At 38.4% G+C, this 20,308-nt stretch overlaps 1 protein-coding gene and 1 long non-coding RNA gene across 3 annotated transcripts; one reads left to right on the forward strand and one right to left on the reverse strand.

Moving 5' to 3' along the window:
* Nucleotides 1–1,541: 1,541 nt before the first annotated feature.
* On the reverse strand, nucleotides 1,542–19,754 carry LOC137485350 (uncharacterized). 2 transcript variants are annotated; one of them, XR_011005291.1, is made up of 5 exons: nucleotides 19,612–19,754; nucleotides 8,329–8,414; nucleotides 7,601–7,763; nucleotides 5,630–5,964; nucleotides 1,542–5,238 (listed from the first exon to the last, which is right to left on the reverse strand). It is a non-coding gene; the product is annotated as an uncharacterized lncRNA (long non-coding RNA). The 2 variants fall into 2 exon arrangements; XR_011005289.1 differs by lacking the exon at nucleotides 19,612–19,754 and having other exon boundaries at nucleotides 8,329–8,914.
* SOSTDC1 (sclerostin domain containing 1) lies at nucleotides 3,277–7,022 on the forward strand. The gene is made up of 2 exons (XM_068209806.1): nucleotides 3,277–3,481; nucleotides 5,709–7,022. The coding sequence occupies exons 1-2, from the start codon at nucleotides 3,277–3,279 to the stop codon at nucleotides 6,122–6,124; spliced, it is 621 nt and encodes a 206-aa protein (XP_068065907.1). The 3' UTR covers nucleotides 6,125–7,022.
* Nucleotides 19,755–20,308: the final 554 nt, after the last annotated feature.

The raw sequence follows: 20,308 nt of genomic DNA on the forward strand, positions 1-20,308 counted from the left end.
TCCCTGGCTACATGTACAAACATTTAAATTATTCTGGTTAATGGGTATCATCTGCCCTGTGTCTTCCCCACAGTCACTTTTCAAGCATCTGAATAAACAAGGGCCTTTGCACTATGCCAAGCAGCAGAACGAAGCTCTCTTGTATCCTGAGGAGCAGTGAAATCCAGACTCCTGGACCCTGCATACTGAGCACTCAACCTCTCTAGACACTCAGGTATAGTCAGTATGCCCCAGCTAATCTTCAGCATCATAATGGAAGATAAAGGAGAGAGAATTTACTGCCTAGGACTCAGAGCTCATAGAGTTTTATAGATCAATAAGAACATCCTGAGTTATGCCCAGGGGCAAAAAGGAAGCCAGTACAGACTTCAAAGACCTTGTGTAATATATTCCTTATGGCCAATATTACAGATTAAGCAGAGCAATGTTCGACACAAGCCATTGAATCTGACTAGAATGAGAACAGACTACACACTGTATAAGTCTATTTTGGACGCTACGAGGATAACTTAGAGCCTTCACTTTTGAGAACTTATCACAACATTTAACTAATGATAGCAAAAATATTTTAAGTCTGGAAACTCATTCTGAGTTAAGCAACAAGAAACACCTTTTTATTCTGAACTTCACTGAGGAAGAATAACCAAATTTATCTGATCAGAATTCCTTCAAACAACTTCTAATCTCTCTCAGGGAGACTCAGAAAGAGTGATAGACTGCAAGCTCTAGGTTTGATAAAGAAAGTATAAATCAAACTAACTGACAAACTCCTCAGAAGCCTGCTTACCTTTCAGAGCAGGGAGGCTGACACTACTGACCAAGAAACTAAGAATATTTTCGTACAATATATGTAACAAGTGGAAAACAAAAATAAAATTAAAAAAATGTCTACTCTGTGTCTAGTGCACAAAAAAATGAGGTAATCTATATTATCTTTCCTGTGGCAAATTCAGGGCCAAACTTTTCGTTTACAAAGACTGTAAGAGGCTTTTCATGAGGTCTTCCTTCTCTAAGTGACAAGACCAAGAGACGTACGTGACAAACCTAATGGTTTAATCTAGACTAAATTTGAAATGATGATCATTAGCTTTCATTGAAAGCTGAAAAGGTTGAGGCCTAGGAAGCTCCTTGTAGACCCAGCCCTATAACAACTCCAAAGTCCCATTCCTTTTCCCTGTGAGAAGATTATATGCCTTATTTCAAAGAAAACAGCACTCAAGACAACCTCTGATTTTTTAAAGACTTGTCTAATGTGGGAAAATCTCTCTGCTAGGAAAAGGTCCCCTGAATGGTATGCACAGGTACTGTGGATAACTGGAAAATTGGTTCCATGCTTTTAATTACAGTGGCTCAGTTCAGCACAGAGACGATCCCGCAGGGTAGGTGAGATGTCTAAAAATCTGTATGATCTGTGAATATGGAAAAAAAATTAAGCAGGATTTCAACATTAACAAGGTTCAGTGTTGTTGAAAAAAAATGATGCTCAGATATTAATGATCTGTAATGTACATATATTTTTTTTATTATCTGCTTAAGAAAACTTGTTTTTTTAAGGGAAGGTAAAATGCACATCTTTGCTTTTGGGGTTAGATTAGATTCTCCATGAGGGTGGAACTCGGTGCTTTGTAAGGGGTTAGCAGTGATCCCACTCCTCCATACATTACCCTGCTGAAAGATCTCACTCTGCCTTGCAACATTCTTGTTATTCCAGAACTGGGTTGGGCTAGTCATAATAGATGCAGGCAATCAACTCAACTTCCCCACACACAGCTCTGCCAGTAAAACTCACTTCACCTTGCAACACTCCTGTTTTTCCTGTGTCCTTTAAGCAAAAGCTATCAGTTTGGCACTCACTGTGGATGTATCCTTACTCCTGCTGAAATCCAGAATAACTTTCTTAGTGATGCAAGAGGAAAGTGTTGCTGATATAGACAAATATCTGCTTGTGACTAGGGTGAAACAAAGTTGTCTTCTCTGAATGACAGATTTTGATACTGGCAATAGATGTAACTAACCTGTGATCCACTTTTGATTTTATTACAGCAATAAAATCCAGTGTGACTTTAGATACCAAATCAGTTACAGAGAGTGTAATATTACAGTCTAACCTTTATATAATACGACCTTCTGCAAGGCTGTGCTTTTTCCCAAGAAAAGGGTTTCCTTTCTAGTTAGAACACTGAAGTTTTCTGTGTTGATCACTGTTGTTTTATTTATTTTGAAAATCTACAGAGCATTTCCTATGATGCAGACAAGCATTGGACTACTGGCAACATCTCAGTTTACACTGGTGTTTGTATCTGGGCCATGCAATTTCATATAAAATCAAGTAAGTGCATGCCACAATAAAAAAGTATGCCAAAATAAGGATTATTTTTCCAAATTTTTGAAAAAAGATTTTCATGTTTTCTCTTTGTTTCCTTTATCACATGAAATAAACATTAAAATATAAGAATGCTCTAGGCAATGTACAAAACTAAAAAAGACTAGTTTGGTGAATGAGCATGGTGAGAGGCTATGAATATGGATACGTTTGTAGTAAGGAGCCTAGAGGAGACACTTTTTATGTGTGATGATACAGAAATACATACTTATAACTCTGCACACCAGGGAGAGAATATTCCCCTAAACCAAGTAATTTCCCTTGCAGTACTCCCTGTTGATCAAAGCTGCATAATTTAAAGCCTCTAGAGGCAGCTTTAAATTATTCACAATATTTTTTTAAAAACAATTTTGATATATTGCAGACAATATTTGTGTAACTAGCAGTCTTCTGTAAGTTCCATAAATTTTGTCTCCTTATAGAGCTCATCTCAGTTTGAGAAGAGGGTACATAACTTTGCATAAGTTGGGCAGGGAAGACTCATTCTGATACTGTGTTAGTCACATCACGCCACAATGCCAGGCATGCAGGACCATAGGGAATGGCAGGGCAGAGCCGGCAGTCTCTAGGTCTTAGTCTGAATGCTGCTGTTTGCTGGTTCCTAAAAGTTTTCTGATACCCTCAAAAGCCCCAAATAGGAATCCTGCAATTAGTGCATCTAACTCCTCCTTTACTGCAGTCTTCTCTCCTATTGGTGAAAGGTCTTCGCAGCTCATGTAGGGACCCCACCCCTTTTGTGGGTTTTCATTCTGAAGCTATCCACAACTTTACACCTGAATGAATGCCAAACCCCTCTGAATATATAAAGGAAACCTCCAAGAGCAATTTCAGTTACACAGAAGAAGCAGAAGGAAAAGATTTCATCCAGCTTGGTCAGACAGCCTCAACTAGCCATGCTTCTTCCTGCCATTCACTTCTATGGCTTTCTCCTGGCTTGCATCTTCACGAGAAGCTACTTGGCTTTCAAGAACGATGCCACAGAGATACTTTATTCTCACGTTGTTAAACCCGCTGCGGCGAGCCCAAGTAGCAACAGCACGTTGAATCAAGCTAGAAACGGAGGCAGGCACTACACCAGCACTGGATCCGACCGTAACAGTGAGTATCTCACCGGCGGCACTTCCACCGCAGCCGTGGGCGGCAGCCCTGCCTGGCCCGGCCCCGGGAGCGGGAGCGGAGCCCCGGTCGGAGCCGCGCATCCCGTGGCAGCGCCCCGGCCCCCCAGCCCGAGCGCGGCGCTCCAGAGACCCGGCGCCTGGGGGAAGCCGGGCCACGGGGAGATGCTGCTGGTTCCGGGCCGGGATCTGCCTCGCCGGGCGGCCTCCGAGCCAGCCGCCCTCCCACCCCCGTGCTGGGAAGTCCTGTAGGACCGGCTCTCTCGGGCAGGTTGCTTCCTGAGGGAGGTTCATCCAGGAATGCCGGGTTCTACGGCATCTATCCGGCAGGGAAGCGAGATAAAGAAAGAGGAGAGAGAGGCATTTCCAGAGCGCTCGCTTTTTTGACTCACCTCCCACTGCGGGTAGGGGAGGTGTCTGGGCTACTTTTCAAGTGCAATAAAAAACTCTGAATTTTGTTCCCGCTGTTTAGTTTTACTTCCTGCCGTAGTACTTACCTGCTTAACACCTCCAGCAAAAGTAAACAAATCAGCTCGTAATTTACCTATGATCTCTGCTCTAACTTGCCTTTTTTATATCCAGTCTTTTCCTTCTGAGTTTTATGTATATAAGTCAGATACGTGGGGATCTGGAAACCTGCTGACTTTATCTGTTCCCTCCCCTGCACACCCCCTTAAAATGAAAGAAATACAGATAGAGAAACATACACACACACCAACCCACCCACAGCAACTTGATAAAAATAGTCATCCCTGGAAAGTGAAGGCAACAAGTGACACCGATACCTTTCAGCTAAGCCAGGTGTGTCAGCTTCTATGAATGCCATGGGTTTAAATGCACAGGAAACATCTCATCATTATGAGATTACTGGGACAGCTCAGTAGGTATTCATTGACACTGAGCTGTCACTGGTGAAAAGCTGAGCCGGGGAAGACAGAAAAACAGAAGGAAAGACAAACTTAGATCTGTGACCAGATGCTTCCAAGTACATTCCTGAGTGCAGCTGCAGGAAGGCAAGCTTGAATCTTTTCTGCAAAGCAGGCAGTAGAGCAGCCCTATCAATATTCCCTGGGATCAGCCTGCAGATTTATAGTCCCCTCTGCCTGCCCACCCTGAGACACAGAGGGCAGGGTGAAGCAATCTTAACACAGTGCCTCAGTTCAGAACTTGCTTCCAAAAATCCAAGTAGAAACAGAAGCAGCCTGTAGCTGTGATATGTAGATGTACCTTCAAAGCCTTTTATGATTCATTCTGAAATGTTTCTAGTGATTACTTCTATTTTAAAAGCGTTAGTTAATTGCATTGTGTGTAGAATCTGTGCCGTAATTGTCTTTCGGAAAGAGGGAGAGCACAGACAGTAAAGATTGCTTATTAAAATTAAGCACACTGTGGGCGTTTATTTCAAAGTATAATTACTGAAATAAACAGTTGTGTTTATTGCAGGGTGCAGAGCCGCACATAGAGACGGGTACAAACATGCCCGTATGAGAAGCTCTGCATGTTGACTCTGTCAGCTGCCTGAGAGAATTTGCAGGATCCTCTATGTTACATATAATACACAGACTACAGGCTACAGTTACAAAGATGGTACTCTCTTGAGGACGAAAGAACCCCTCTGAAATTGTTACTGCTAATTAATTCAAACTTCATAGGCAGAACTCCATTCGTTGGTAATTTCAGCTGTTACCACTTCTGCAGTGTCTGTTCAGAGCCGCAGAGTTCATGGGAGAGTTCAGTCCACTGTAACAATGGAATGAGAAGAAACACACTGTTTGAAATTAATTTAAAAGCATTTCAATTGTTTCCAAAGCAGTGTTTTCCCCCTTGCTAATGATCCAACATAATTGTTGTAAACATCACAGAACAGATTCCCTAGACTGAGAATAAGCAGGAAACATTTCTTCCCTTGGGGCATTTTTTCTCTTCTAAAAGGTATGTCCCTGAGAAGAAGTATAGAGAATAAAATTGCCTCTTCTACCACAACTGCTGAAGTGCATGTCATTAGGATTTCTTTATGCTGTGGTATTATCCAGAGATACCATCAGCACTTGAGGCCCTTGTGTTGGGGGACACAACAGTAAAGAGATGTCCTGTAAAGATTACAGCCTACTTTAACTCCTGTAAAACATACCTGGTTAATGTGGAAATGACTGGTTAAGGAAATCACTCCATTCTGTATCTCAGTGTTTCTTGTTCTATGCATTCTGCAGATCGCGTTCAAGTTGGTTGTCGAGAACTGAGATCCACCAAGTACATCTCAGATGGCCAGTGCACCAGCATTAATCCCCTGAAAGAACTGGTGTGTGCTGGTGAATGCCTCCCTTTGCCACTGCTGCCCAACTGGATTGGAGGAGGTTATGGAACCAAGTACTGGAGCAGGCGGAGCTCTCAGGAGTGGAGATGTGTCAACGACAAAACTCGCACTCAGAGGATCCAGCTTCAGTGCCAGGATGGAAGTATAAGAACCTACAAAATAACTGTGGTCACGGCCTGCAAGTGCAAGCGATACACCAGGCAGCACAATGAGTCCAGCCACAACTTTGAGGGAGCCTCTCAAGCAAAACCCATCCAACACCACAAAGAAAGGAAAAGAGCCAGTAAATCCAGCAAGCATAGTACAAGTTAGAAGTCAAACATTTTCTGCTCTCTCATCTCCTTCTCCTTGTGCCAAAATTGAACTCACCTGTAACCATTTGCTTTACCATTCTGACTGCTTAAAGACAAGTCTGCCATTGCTGTGTTCTCAGTTGACACTACATGCTTATTGCTTTGACCAAAATCAAAAGGGGCATTCTCAGCATATGGACTTTTTGGGTGATTCTCCAAATGCTAAAGATGGGGAATAATACAAGCCTTCCAAAACCACACTATAAACTTTTACAATTTCTCCAGCCATGGAAGCAAAGAAAATTTGCCAAGAGTATTCACTGAAGTCAATTTTGTAAAATGATCCTTTGTTGTGTGTTTTCCTGAGAACACTGATCACATCTATTGCCTTTTATATCATGTTTTATGATCTTCTGACAACAGCTTAAAATACAGCACCTTGTATCTGCTTTCAGATTAATTCTAAAAAAAAGTGCTTTGCATGCTCACCTTTCTCTTATCTCAGTATACCAAAAATTAAAATATGCATGGCAGCAATCAAAAAGTAAAGCTGAACAAACTATTTATTTGTTGTTGTAATTATTTAATGAGCTTTTATGTGTATTTCCCTTCAAAATTTCCTTATGTTTATAGCTTTTCATATGTATCAAAGTATTTTCCTATGATTTGGGGCTGGATTAGAACATACATTTTGTAGATAATGTAAAATAGACATTTTAGCATTTACGTATATATATTTTAATTCTGAACATTCATAGTCTTAGGTGTTATTTTCACATAGAAACATAAAAACTGTATTTTTCATTCTTCATCTTGTATTATTTTTGTTTAAAAAGTGTGCAATCAAAGGACAGATATTACTTCCTTTCAAATTCATTGGTTTCTTTTTTTTTAACAAAAATAAACACTGCTAAAAACTGTACTGTCTGGCTCTCTGTATGAAAATGCATACATTCCAACCAGTCACAACACTAACTTAAAAAAGGGGAGAATATTATTTGGTTTAAAAAAGTCTATCCATAAAATTTAAAATTGAAACAATCATTCTCAATGTAAAAATCTTATATGACCGTTTAACAGATGGTGCTTATTAATGGTCCAAGTCCTTATTTCACAATTCTCAAGCTCTACAATTCAGAAAAAGTGTGAGAAATTTTATAAGCTAGTGAGACACTGCCTTTTTTTTTCTTTTCATTAGTAATGATCAAGTCCGTATAATGGTATAAATTACATGTGGTTTCATTTTTTTCTTTGGAACCAATAGAGTCCTTCAATTTATTCATAGATTCTTATAGAATGTGTCAGAAAATTAGTAATTAATCTACTTTTCAACACATAGTGAACGAATCACCTGTTCTTAAACTTTCAAGCTGTATTTAAACACTATGGGCAAAATTTCATTATGGGATTGTGCTGTTCTTAAATAATTAACTTTTACAATCCATTTGCACCCAAAGTAAAAATTACACAAGAGGAGAGTAATGAAAAATCTTACCTGATAAGGTCTCACCCAAGTTCTCTTTGACCTTCTTTTTATCTCTTCCTATTTTGCATTTTAATTCCAAAAGATTCATCATGAAGTTCTTGGCAGAGATTGTGGTCATTAATGTAGAACTGCTTGAAAATCACTGCTGCTGCCTGACTTGAATTACTGAATCCTAATTTTTATTGACAAAATGTAATGATTTTTCCTCAAAGTTACTTTCAAGAATTCACTTTAAAATTTGCCATATGTAAAAGAGAGATACACTTTTTTTATTCAATTTTAAGTGATCCACATGGTAGTACAGTTAAAAACCCCCATGGTATTAATTAACTAGTTGTTTCAAATTCAGTTTTGTGACTGTGAAAATATCAAAATTATGAGACCACAGACCATTTATACTTAAATTCTCTGATCTTAAAGGTGCTTCTTTTAAGCATAAAAGGAGAGATGATGAATAAAGGAGTTAGCAGGGAGAGAACTGAAATGACATTGCTGCTAGGCATATCAGTTCAGCAGACTTAGAGACTTTTTTTTTTTTCATTTTAACAGACATTGCAATCTTGTTCAATCATTTCATGACAGAAGATTTTTTTTTCCCAAATGCCAAACATCTATATATCTTTAAATTGCTATCTAGCTACTTATTCAAGATGGTAAAACAAAATATTGAGATAATGGACTTAAATATAACCAATTTCAATGCCAACAGTCACTAAAAATCAGTAAAGCTGCTCTACCTGTTCTGTGTTTAACTTCTAGAAATAAGAAGGGTGAAAAAACTGCACATCTTGCTCATAACTCTTCTTCAGTCAGTGAAGCTGGACTGTAGGAAAAAAAAATATATGTTTAATATCAGTTTACATTTAGAAATAGGGGTAATAACTTAAAGATTGTCCTTTTATGCAGAATTACCCAAAGGGGAATAATCTGACACACTTCTGCTAAAATGACTTTGTGAAATTTTGCTGGACATGCTATAGAAAGACCATGGGGCCCATTTGTAAGTCTGGCATATTTGAAGGAACATGAGGGAAACCAGCAGGAGCTGTGTCCATCAGCAGCAACTTAACTTTGACATGCCACCTGAGTTAGCTAAAGTCTCTTCTTTGACTGGCCTTTTGTGGGAGAGATCTGCAGGAAAGCAGCACTAGAAATATGTTAATGTAGAATTTTCCAAAGGAATAATGTTACTCTGTGATGCAACTTGTAGCTCAGAATGCTTCAAGGTAGCCTATACAATCTGCCTTCTGTTTCATCCTGTTACATGTGAACTCACAGGGTTCTATCCAAGGATCCAGATAAAAGGCATTGCAGAAGTACATCTAACTAAATTGACATCTAACTAGTTTCTTGAGAATCTCTAACATGTAACGTTGCAGTGGGTAGGATATGGGCCATTGCTCTTGTGGAGGTCAGTGGCCAAAAACTCAGTGAAAGAGTATTGCTTAAACTGAAATAATTTTAGACATGATATATCTCAAGTTTGTTTCTGAGTTAAAAAGAAAATAAAAACATGTTAAAAACGTCACCTAAAGTATTAAGTCAAATAGACACAAGAAGTATGTAAATGTTTTGAAAAAGTACAATGTAGAGGCAGATTAGATAATTTTTCATGCATTAGACTATAAATAGTCTAGTTTTATTACACTAAATTATATAGAAGTTGATTCTCAGTGATATTCCATCATATAGGCAGATCAGAATTCTGAATGCTTTCTTAGAAAGCATTTCAAACACCTAAAAAATAACCTAATAATTTTATAATTTCTCATACTTGCTTCTTTAGAAAACTAAAAGTGAATTAGAAATAGTCTGTTAATCTGCCATCACCATTTCACTACTTTTGAGTTGATGAAATCTGCTCCCAGCTAAGCGGTAAATTGTTTTATAATGAGTGGAAATCAATTTTCCTTAGACATTACTAGAAACAAACTTAGCCAGATGCTGATTGTTTTGATAGCATGGAGGCACTCAGAGGCACACTTCTTAGAGGCAGTGGTAGATAGTATGTGTCATTAAGACATTTATCAACTGTGGAAGTCATAAGGGCCTGACATTTGCAATCTAGACTAGAAAGGCCCTTAACAAGTTTATTTATTCAGTTATTTAATAATAGTAACAAATCTGCTGCTCTCGCCTTTCCAGCAGCCTTGGAATCAAAATCACCCAATCCAAGCTCAGTCGTTTGTTTGGAAATAAAGCAGACATTTGAATAACAGCCTTCAAAATACCTAACAGATTTCTGCTAGTAAATCACTTTAGTCCTTCTAACCTTGACCTTTATATCCTTCCTGAAGAAGTACAGCATTAATCAAGAAAGGACTGTTCAATACATTCCACTGTGAGAGTCTTGTTGCTACAGTATTAACCTGGAGGTGTTCAGTTGAAAATTATAAGGAATCCTTAGAGTTGGAAGGTATCCTATTCTCATGATGCATTTCCTTTCCCGGAGGCCAGGCAAGGGGCTTTGATTTTAAGTTCATTGACATACATATAAACATCACTCCAGGCTAAACCTGAAAATTCTCTAGAGATTTATGAGCTAAGCAGACATTCTGTCACTGGATTTGCTAATTTTGCCTGAACATCGCCCCCACAACAAAAAGCCTGCCCATGCATCTGTCTGAAAGACATCCAGCCTTTCAGCTCACGCCTTCTGTGAGTTATGTGGACTGACACACTAGAAAAGTGTGATTTACAAGAGACATTGCCTAACACTGAGTTAATATTCAAACATCTACCTCACTCAGTACTTCCATGACAAGAAAATTTTTAATTAAGGCTTATTGAACAACATGCCATGAAAATAAGTAGTCTCTACTAATGGCTGAGAGAAATCTTTAGAAACACAGGACTGTAACACCATTTTGGGAATTTGCATTTTCTTACCTCTCTTTGGTTTGATATGAAAAGAGGTGATGTTACATTACGTGAAGTTCAGGCCTTCTTAATACTTCTTTACAACCACAAAGAAATACAGAAGATGTCTTAATAGAAATGAAAATCTGGACAACCTCTTTAATAGGGATGTTTGTAGAATATGGTACTTCTTGAATGTAATGGAAAATAAAATAAAGTAACTCAGTAATCAGAAAAGAGGCCTAAATCAAAATCCCCTGAAATTATAATATAGTTCTGTTTACTAAACTGCAATGGTGATGCCTGTCAAACAGTGATTTTTACTACCATCTGCTTAAGTAAAAAACACTAAATCACAAAAGAATGTTTTGAACATTTTGTCTATTTCTTGTCCCCTGGTCTATTTTAGTAGTTGTACAATACTGTATAATTGTCTCATTGTTTAAACCCTTAGCTGTTCTGAATAAAAATACTACAGCACACTTGCTTTTTGATACATAAATATTTAAAATATCTGTTTAGAATGTCTGGATGCATAATTTTTAAATTTTGACTACTAAGAGGAAAAGCAATGCTCTGACTTGGCTTAGGAGTTCCACATTTGATTTGTTTTGTTAGCCCCAGTGAGAAGTGTCTCAGTGAAGAAGCTGTAAAGCAACTTAATAAAAGCATAAACCATTCTGTGAAGTCTCATATTTGGTTGGATAAAGAAGAGCTATCCAGGCACAGTCATTAAAGTTCTTTTATATAAAACAGTGGAGAATTGAGAGAGTGGGCCTAAGGAGAAAAGTATTTGCCTGGCCCTTCCACAAGAACAGCCACTGAGAAATGGAGTGACTATGCAAAGCTTTAAAACACTCTGCAGCACAAAGACTTGGTTTGAATTGCAGCTGAAGCAAGTTTAAACATCTGTGGCTTGTTAGATTATTATTTGCTTATTTATTTATTCATTTACTTTGGGATGGGTTGGAGAAAGCCTTTTTAGATTCCCTATGGCCATTAAGTTGGGATGGAGAACAGAGATCTGAGTATTTCTAAAATGCAAAGCTGCAAAAATTTTTGTTTTAGCAAGGAACACTTGCTTTTGGTGTATTTTTCTTGTCTTCATTGAAAAAGCCTGCTGAAACTTTTGCTTTTGTGCATCTTTATTGCAATTTTTAGGACAGCTGTTGTAAAATGCAGGCAAACCCAATGGGAAGAATGAGGACGTCTGACTCCATTTCAGAAGGCTGAATGATTTCTTTATTATAACTATGCTATAATACATTAATATACTATATAAAAGAGGATACTAAAAACTACATGCTACTTTCTCTAACTCGGGTATCTAACGACTCACAACTCCTGACCCTGTTTGCCAGAGTCCAGACACAGGTGGATCTGATTGGCCATCAGACACAAACAATCGTCACCAGAATCCAATCAAGCAATCACCCCAGGTAAACAATTCTCCAAGCACATTCCACATGAGGAAAAACAAGGAGCAGAATTAGAATTTTTTTTCTCTTTCTTTCTCTCTGTGTACCTCTAGGAAAAATCCTGAGAGAGAGAGAGAAATGTGCTTGCCACAGACAGTAGCCAGAACAGTTTATAGCACCTAGGAACTAGTTGTATCACTGCACTGCACCTTTTGTGTTCAGATATTGAAATGCCTGAACCTGAGTACGTCTAGAAGAGGGGAAAGAAGAGAAGATGAATCAAGGGAACAAAATGGCATGTGGAGGACAGCATATGCTGTGTGTTCTTAATTTTCTTCTATCTTCACAACTTTTCATGAGACTTCAAAAGACTTGCTCCATCTGCAGATTGCCAAGCCCACTAGCCCATGAACATTGCTACCCCTAGAATGCAGCAGACTGTTAAGTCTAAATACACGTGGTAGAAAACCATTTCTGAGTGTCTCTGAGCCTTCACTTCCCATGCAAAGGGAAGAATGCACAGCACAGTGTGTCTGTCCTATTCCACACTGAACCAAGGAAGTCAGGGAGACTTTAGAATCTGCCATCTTCACAGAAATGCACATTCCACTGCACTGTTCATAGCTTCTGGTGAGTGACCACAGCCTCCTATTTCTGAGGAGAATGAATATTGCCTAAGCTGACAAGATTCATGCACAGGTTTCTTAGAAAGCTGTCAGTCTGCCACACACCTGGACTTCCTTGTTGAAGAATTTGGCTCAAAATCTTGCTTAACCACCTACATAAAATATATCAAATATCATATACATGTATGAAATTACAGTAATCTGATTTTGTAAACAAGACCATCAAGAATACACTAGTGAGTTATACATAAAACCTCTTTTAGGTGTTATGCAACTACTGTCCCCATATTTTCTTTTGATCTTTTTGTAATCAGTTAAGAATCTTGACATCTCTCCCAGAAGAAAATATTTGCAACATCTTTTGCCAAGAATAAAGCAAATATTAAGGATTTCCATTTTTATTTGCTTAATTTAATACTTCTTGGCATACGTCTTCTGTAAAAGCCCACATTAGACACACCATTCAAGCCACTGTCTGAATTTTAAGAATATGGTACTTTGTGGTAGTCTTAACTCAAATACTGCAGTCCCTTGCAAATCTGTTCATTTCTGCCCTTCCATTTGAAACTTTTGGCTCTAGCAAAATCAAATCCTCTTTCCCATGGTGTTTCAATGACCAGGCTCGTTTCTTTACAATATTGACGTTACCTGTCCCACAATTCCTTTTCATACACATACCCCTTGCTCCCCCCCACACACAGAAAGATGCATTACTTAATCCATTTTCTGAAGCATTCAGTACTGAAGAAAACCACATATGAAAAAACAAAATAGCATTGGCACAGGTAAGTTCCAGGAAGAATTTTTAAAGTAAAATGAGTTGGACTGCAATACTCAGAGAAACAGTAGCAGGTTACAGAGCATTTTTCATCAAGTAGTTGGTTTGCATTCAGCTAGATTGGTGTGTTGGAAAATGGTTAACCTTTTATGGTTGCTCAGCAGTGTATGCTAAACAAGCTGAGTCTGTATAATTTGTTGGACGACAGTAGTCACATTGCTGCAGTTGGGAAAAATCTGTAGCCTTGATCTTTCTAAAAAATTAACAGGATCAAAAGATTGACCCTTTCCAATCTGAAATTTTCATGCTAGAACTGCAAAAGTCAGCAAAGGATAAGGCAAAGGATTAGGACAAGACTACTGTTTTTAAGGACTACCATCCTGCATGTTTTGCTCACTATAAAGCAACTCTTTGGAAAGAGAAAAAAGATTCACAAACTGTACCAGAAGGCAGACTACATTTTATGGCACATCCCTTTACCAACTATAAAAAGGGTTAGAAAGTAGCATTGAAAACTCAAAAGAAGAGGAGAAAAAGAACTACTTGCACATGATTGTTTTGTCTAATGTATACCATATAAATACCCAATGAAGACTAAGTCCAGTATTTGTGTTGGATTGTGCCTTGCCTTGCCAGCTGCAATTTCAGTCACCAATGGAATAGTTAGAACCAGTTTCCATTTACTGATTAAAAACTGGCATGGATGGAATCCCTCCTATATGAACTCTGGCAAACTAACTTCATCTCTATTCCTTACATGTAGGGCCAATGAATAACATTCCTGGTATTCTTAAAGTAAGGCCCATTATTAAAATGACAAGGGATGCAGAAACAATGCTTTGAGTGCAGCAATAAATAGTAAAACTTGTATACCTATATGTACCAAATATGCAAATTTTCATTTGTGTACTTTGATTGTCTCCATTACTTGAAGTTTGGTGAATTGTTTCATATTCCTTCACAAACATTCCATGGAAATAACACAGAAGATGGCAAAGAATAAAACACAGCATGATAATATACACACATCAAAATTAAAACAAAGATTCAGAGCCATGAAAATCCCAACTTTATTCCAAATCTAGCTTCAACTCTTATATATTTTCTAATGTTTCATTACATCATTTTATATCACTGGCATCTTGACATCTGTGGCTCAACACCACTTACTTAACCAGTTCATAGAATATCTCTGCTTTGAATCATCTTGGGGAAAGGAAACTACCATTAATCTTTCCTCAGAGGCAACTCTTTCTTCAGTCATGACTGGACATCTGTCAAAAACAAACATTTCCCTTTTTATTGACATGATAGGGCACTATCCTAATGGCTGGTGTGGCTCTTATGTCACAGTGACAGAGGAAAACAGCCATAGTGATTTCCATGCCTCAACTTGCATATGTTCATTAGTCACCATCCAGTGCACTCTGACAGCCAAAGACCCTAAACCACAGTTCCTATACACAGCACAGTACATGGTGATGTTAAAACTGAGATAGGCCTACCCAAGCCTGGCGTGACTGAGCATCTGACCAACACACCTACAATCTACAAAGACCCTTCCAGAGCCAAGTGTCTAAGACTAGTCAGCCATTTCTAATGAAAAATTACAAGGTCTCCATCTCATCGCCTACTTGCCAAAGCACTCCCCTAAAGCAGTAGCAGTCTTTTTTCAAGTGTTTAACATTTCTGAGTTTCACAAATTCTCCTGCAGTCAGGGAATTTCACTCTCATGAATTATTGGATTACATACTATAGGGTAATTCTCTTATCTTTAAATTCTTTTACTTTGTGTACACAAAATACTAATCAGCTCCTGAAATAACTTTCCTCATCCCAGAGGCCTAGACGATTATCAGATAGAGAATGGATAAACACTTCAGGGGAAATATAACATTTTAGGGTGAAGCTTTAAAATGTATGCCAAACATCAAAATCAATGTGTGTCAATTTTTTTCTAGCACTTGCACAGCACACAAGCAAGACACTTCCTCTATGTATCAAGTATTCATAGAAGAAATTTAGCTACCAAAACCATGTAAAACAATCTCAAAGGGGTTTGCACATATAAACCACACAGGACACAAAAGGTTAAATGAAATGCATGCTTTTCAACATACCTACAATGACACACAAGCATGAAAACACTCCTCTGTGTTCAAAGACCATATTTGCCTTACATTTCCAGCATTAATATTCTCTATTTGCACTTCACCTATTAAAAAAATATTTTGTAGAATTGCCTATGAAGGAAATAGCACTCAGAATTACTCTTAGGGATCTGATCTATAGGTGGCTCTACACACACTGTACATAAGGCATGTAAGCAGTCTTTGATATTTGATAGTCAACATTCACATCATTTAAGTTATGCATGTGTGTAACTCCCTTGCTGTACTTTATGCTGTTTTGATCTCAGTTCCACATACCAATAGGAGCAAATCAATAGCACAACACTTTATCTAAGTATTCCACACATCTACAGCATCTTTTATCAAAGAATCTCAGACCAAGAAAAAACCCTTTGCAGTCATATTTGTAAAAATACAAATATAAATATATACTAATGTGAAATAAGATAAGATTTCCTCAAAGGTGCTAAATATTCTTTGGAAAGAAAATATTTTTTTCTCTTTTCAACATTGCCCCTGGTATTATACTGCCTCAAGCTCAATGTTCCCTATGACACTATATTGACTTGGAAACCATTGTCACCACAGAGCAAATGCTTCAAGGCAGCTGCTGTGCAACAAAGATTGAAATAGGAAAGATGTAAGTCAGTCTAAAAGGACCATGTAGAGGGCTGATCAGCCCTCAGATTCAGGCAGCAACAAGAAAATTGTGAAAAGCATAAAATTAAATTGGCGCACAATCATTTTTTTCTAGTGATCAATCAGAACTGAAATAAAATATCTGAAAAAAAAAAAAAGCATGCTTTCCATGAAACCTAAGACTTCTTGTGCAAAGTGCTACAAACAGCAACAGACATGTGAGATAAAAACTGAAATTCTGTCCTTTGGGGGGCTTCCTAATCTCTTTAGATAGGCAAGGAACCTGTGTCTATTTCTGTAAACAGTGACTTCTATGATTTGAGACAATTATTGGTGACTTAAGGAGAGCCAAGACTGCTTATCCTTCTTGAACACAAAAACTGTCTAAAGGGAACTGGCAATCCACTTCCTTCCTTACAGCTCTGGATGTTCATTCTATGGCTTGCCACCACTGAAGTAAAAATCTATATATCTGGATAAAATTAGTGAAATACAATCCTGCAAACACAAGGTTCTGGTTAAAAGCCTGCACAACTGCTCAGAATGCTACAGATACCATGTTAGTTTCAAGAAGGGCTCTCAGATTTGTAATATTTTTATCTTTATGTTGTCTTTTAGAGATCTTGTATGTCCACAGTATAATGTGGGGTTTTTGTAATTTAGCTTTTACAATTTACTTTAACTTGCAAAATATTCTTCATTTGCATGCATTTCCCTTTAAAACACTAGTGAACCTTGATGCTTGTCAGGAAAAGGCAAATTCATCTTATTTTGCCTGCATTAAAAATAAAATGCTTCAAGAGTTTTGAAAAAAGGACAATTTCTCAGCTATCCCCCATCTACAGAAGACTCAACTGCAATTTTTAATTAAGGAATTTTATTCTTTCAGTAATTTTTCCACAAAAGACTTTCAGAATGATATCTACCACCCCCATAACTTAATGTTCTCTAAAAACCCTATTATGGGTTTCAGTCATAGAACTAGATGATTTTTCCCCCAGCAGTCAAATTGTCAGGCGCATTTCACTACTGTAATTTGATTCCAATTTGTACATATCTTCTTTCTTCGATTAAAAAAGGAAAAAAAAAACACTTTTCTTTTCAAACATATGATTGGCATATTTACTGCATAATTGCAAACTACAACTGTGGTTTCAGATGTTATACCCCTGCACAGAAATGATAGATTAACCTGCTTTTACTTGCTTTGAGGTAAATGCTGCCTCTGTTCCTTTTTATCCAGAAAAATACTGTGCAAAATTGTTCTTCCAATATGTGTGAATTTACATTTTACCCACTTCCAATGTTTATGTATGAGCATGCATATATATGCACAGCAACTAAAATATTATATTGATTAAATAGAACATTTATAATGGAATGGAACTGAAGATAAATTATGTATTCAAAAAGTTTAGCTGCATTCACAAAGCGCTTCACTGCATGTTATTAACAAATGAATATTAAAAAAATGTAAACCCCCAAATCCCAGTTTTCTTAACTCATGGTAAAACATAATATAAATATATAAGAATGTGAAATATACGCTCTTCCTTCCATATCATTGTCTAAGAAAACAGAAAAAAAAAGGAGAAATAGCAGTAACAAGTTCAGTATAACCAAGATGTCAAGAATCTGATGTGCTTCTGGAAAAATTACCAGGGGCTATCAACACAAATCAAGAATCTTTTCACTCCATAGGGACTGTGGAAAGCATGAGAACTTCTGGAACATTTCATGTTCAAGTGCAGCCAAAAGCAGCTTCAAAGTGCTTTTTGGCTGGATTGTAAAATCTCACCATGATATACAACAGATAAGATGACACTGAAATCTGCATCCACCCAAGTCCATCCATCAAACATAATTTATTCTGGATTGATCAAGTGTAATATCCTTAGCATAGTAAGGGAAATGCACTTCACAGCAAGAACAGAACCAAAAATTGGCACATGTTCCTTCAAAGAAGAAGTTAATAATAATGAATGAGATTAAGTGGGGAAACACTGGCTGGACAAGAAAGAAGGTACTGGGCACAACAGATTGTGCATGTAGGTGAAGACATACAAAACCACAATGTCAAGAAGGAAGGGGAAAATAGTTCTGAAGGCTGTTAAGGTGTTGGGAATGTCTAACTTACCTATCCTCAGAACTCATGTGCAGTGTGATTAGCCATGGAACTAAAAATAACTTATTTTGTTCCTTATAGAAAGGCAAACAAGAGGTGTGGTTTTTATGAATGAATGCATGAAGACCTGAGACTGGAATTCAGAATATGTTACACTGAAAAAACCAGAAAAATGGGAATGCTGCAGAATAAGCTGCCATTAATGCATTTGCATAGAACGGCTGCAAGAAAAAGTCAGAATCTAAGATGATCATGGATATTAGAGGTGCCTAGCTTAAGAAGAAAAAAATATTTTTGGGCATCTAATAATAATGAAGTGATGCTGACTCACAGTACAAACTTGGAAGTCCTGAAAAGAGGCAACAGACAAATATATGTCATCAAGAGACAATAGAAAAATATATGTCATCAGTCAGGAATTAGGTAATGAAATACTTTCCAAGAAAAGAAAATAAAAGACCTGCTAAAAAAGAAAGTTGCTGAGCCAATGGATTAAAAAAAAAAATCCACACGCTAAACTGTCCTGAAGACAATGAAACCAACACTTGCTGGGAGGAAGGCAGTTCAATTTCTAGCTAATGCCTTCTCTGGTGAAAAGTCTCCATTCCAAAAGCTTGACACCTCTACATGTAAAGTGTCTGTGCTGTGCATGACTTTCCTGCTACTGCAGATATCAAGAATACCTGTGAAGTCTTGCCTTTGCTAGGAGGCGTCACTTCAGTCCTATTGTATGACTCCTACTTATGATGATTCTGCAAGCCTGTATGATCATTTTACTCCAGTCCACTGCTGGCACTGGCAAAGCAGCCCAGCTGGAACATAAACTTTCATGCTTACTCCTCCGAAAGGTCTCTGTATGTGTTTTCCTTAGGTTTCTCTTAACACAACTAAGAGAAACCTGAAAAGCTGTAAATAAACTATCTTCTCAAAGAAATTTTGCAGTCTCTAAAGATTTTGGTCATTTTAGAATAGCCTGCATATAAGACACTATTTTTCCTAAAAATAACGCCAAAGAAGCAAGGGCCAGGGCCCTGAGTACCCCCACCTTCAAGCTTGGATGACTGAATTAGGGAGTCCAACTTGTCAAATACAAACACAGCTCTTCCACTAGAAAGAGCTGTTATGAAAAAGCTAGAAGCAACCCTCTTCTCAACCCTGCTTTTCTTGTTTTGCTTTGGGAGCTACTTTTAAGCAGTCTTTACTGTTGGCCTCCTATGTCTGCACCTGGTCTAATGCTTCCCTGACCTTGACCCACACCCACTGGCTCAGCTTCCTGGCTTGCCCTGGCACATGCCACTGCACTGAGATCTTGACAGGTGATCACCAGGCTGTGTCTTGGGAATTTTCCAAACGTGTCTGAGCCATCACTGCTTACTGTAACACCATGAGACGAGCTGAAACATCCCAGATCCTTGCAGTGAATTTACTACCACTGAGTTTTACCTGTGGGTGCTGGTTTATAGTGGCTGAACATGAGCCAGGCGGCCAAGAAGGCCAATGGCATGTTGGGCTGGTATCAGAAATAGTGCATGGTAGTCTTGCTATTCTTGGCAGTGGTGAGGCCACATCTAGAGTGGTGTGTCCAGCTGTCTCCAGTGTGGCAGTGATCTGTCCAGCTGGGTCCAGTTTTGGACCCCTGACTTCAAAAAAGACATTGAGGTGCTGAAGTGGGTCCAGAGAAGGGCAAAGAGGCTGGGGAAGGGTCTGGACCACAAGTCCTGTGAGGAGTGGATGAGACAGCTGGGGCTGCTTAGCCTGGAGAAAATGAGGCTCAGGAGAGGCCCCATCACTCTCTACACTGCCTAAAAGGAGGCTGGACTCAGGTGGGAATTAGCCTCTTCTCCCAGGTATCAAGGGACAGAAAAGGAAATTGCCTCAAGTTGCACCAGGGGAGGCGTATGTTGGATATTAAGCAAAAATTCCTCACTGAAAGGGCTGACATTAAAACAGGATGCCCAGGGAAGCAGCAGAGTCGCGATCCCTGGACGTGTTCCAAAGGTGTGTGGATGTAACACTTGGGAAATGTAGTTAAACAGTGAATAAGGTCATGCTGGGTTAACGACTGGACTCGATGACTTAAGAGGTCTTCCGACCTTAACAATTCCAATATGATCCTACTCCAATCTCCCCGTCCTAGAAT

The sequence above is a fragment of the Anomalospiza imberbis genome, chromosome 1 (genome assembly GCF_031753505.1).
Source record: "Anomalospiza imberbis isolate Cuckoo-Finch-1a 21T00152 chromosome 1, ASM3175350v1, whole genome shotgun sequence".
In the NCBI taxonomy this organism is placed as follows: Eukaryota; Metazoa; Chordata; class Aves; order Passeriformes; family Viduidae; genus Anomalospiza; species Anomalospiza imberbis.

What these genes read in the sequence shown, in the direction of transcription:
- SOSTDC1 (XM_068209806.1), top strand. Translation starts at nt 3,277, where the DNA reads ATGCTTCTTCCTGCCATTCACTTCTATGGCTTTCTCCTGGCTTGCATC. An exon ending in CACTGGATCCGACCGTAACA is followed by an intron (nt 3,482 to 5,708) that starts GTGAGTATCTCA and finishes TGCATTCTGCAG; the next exon opens with ATCGCGTTCAAGTTGGTTGT.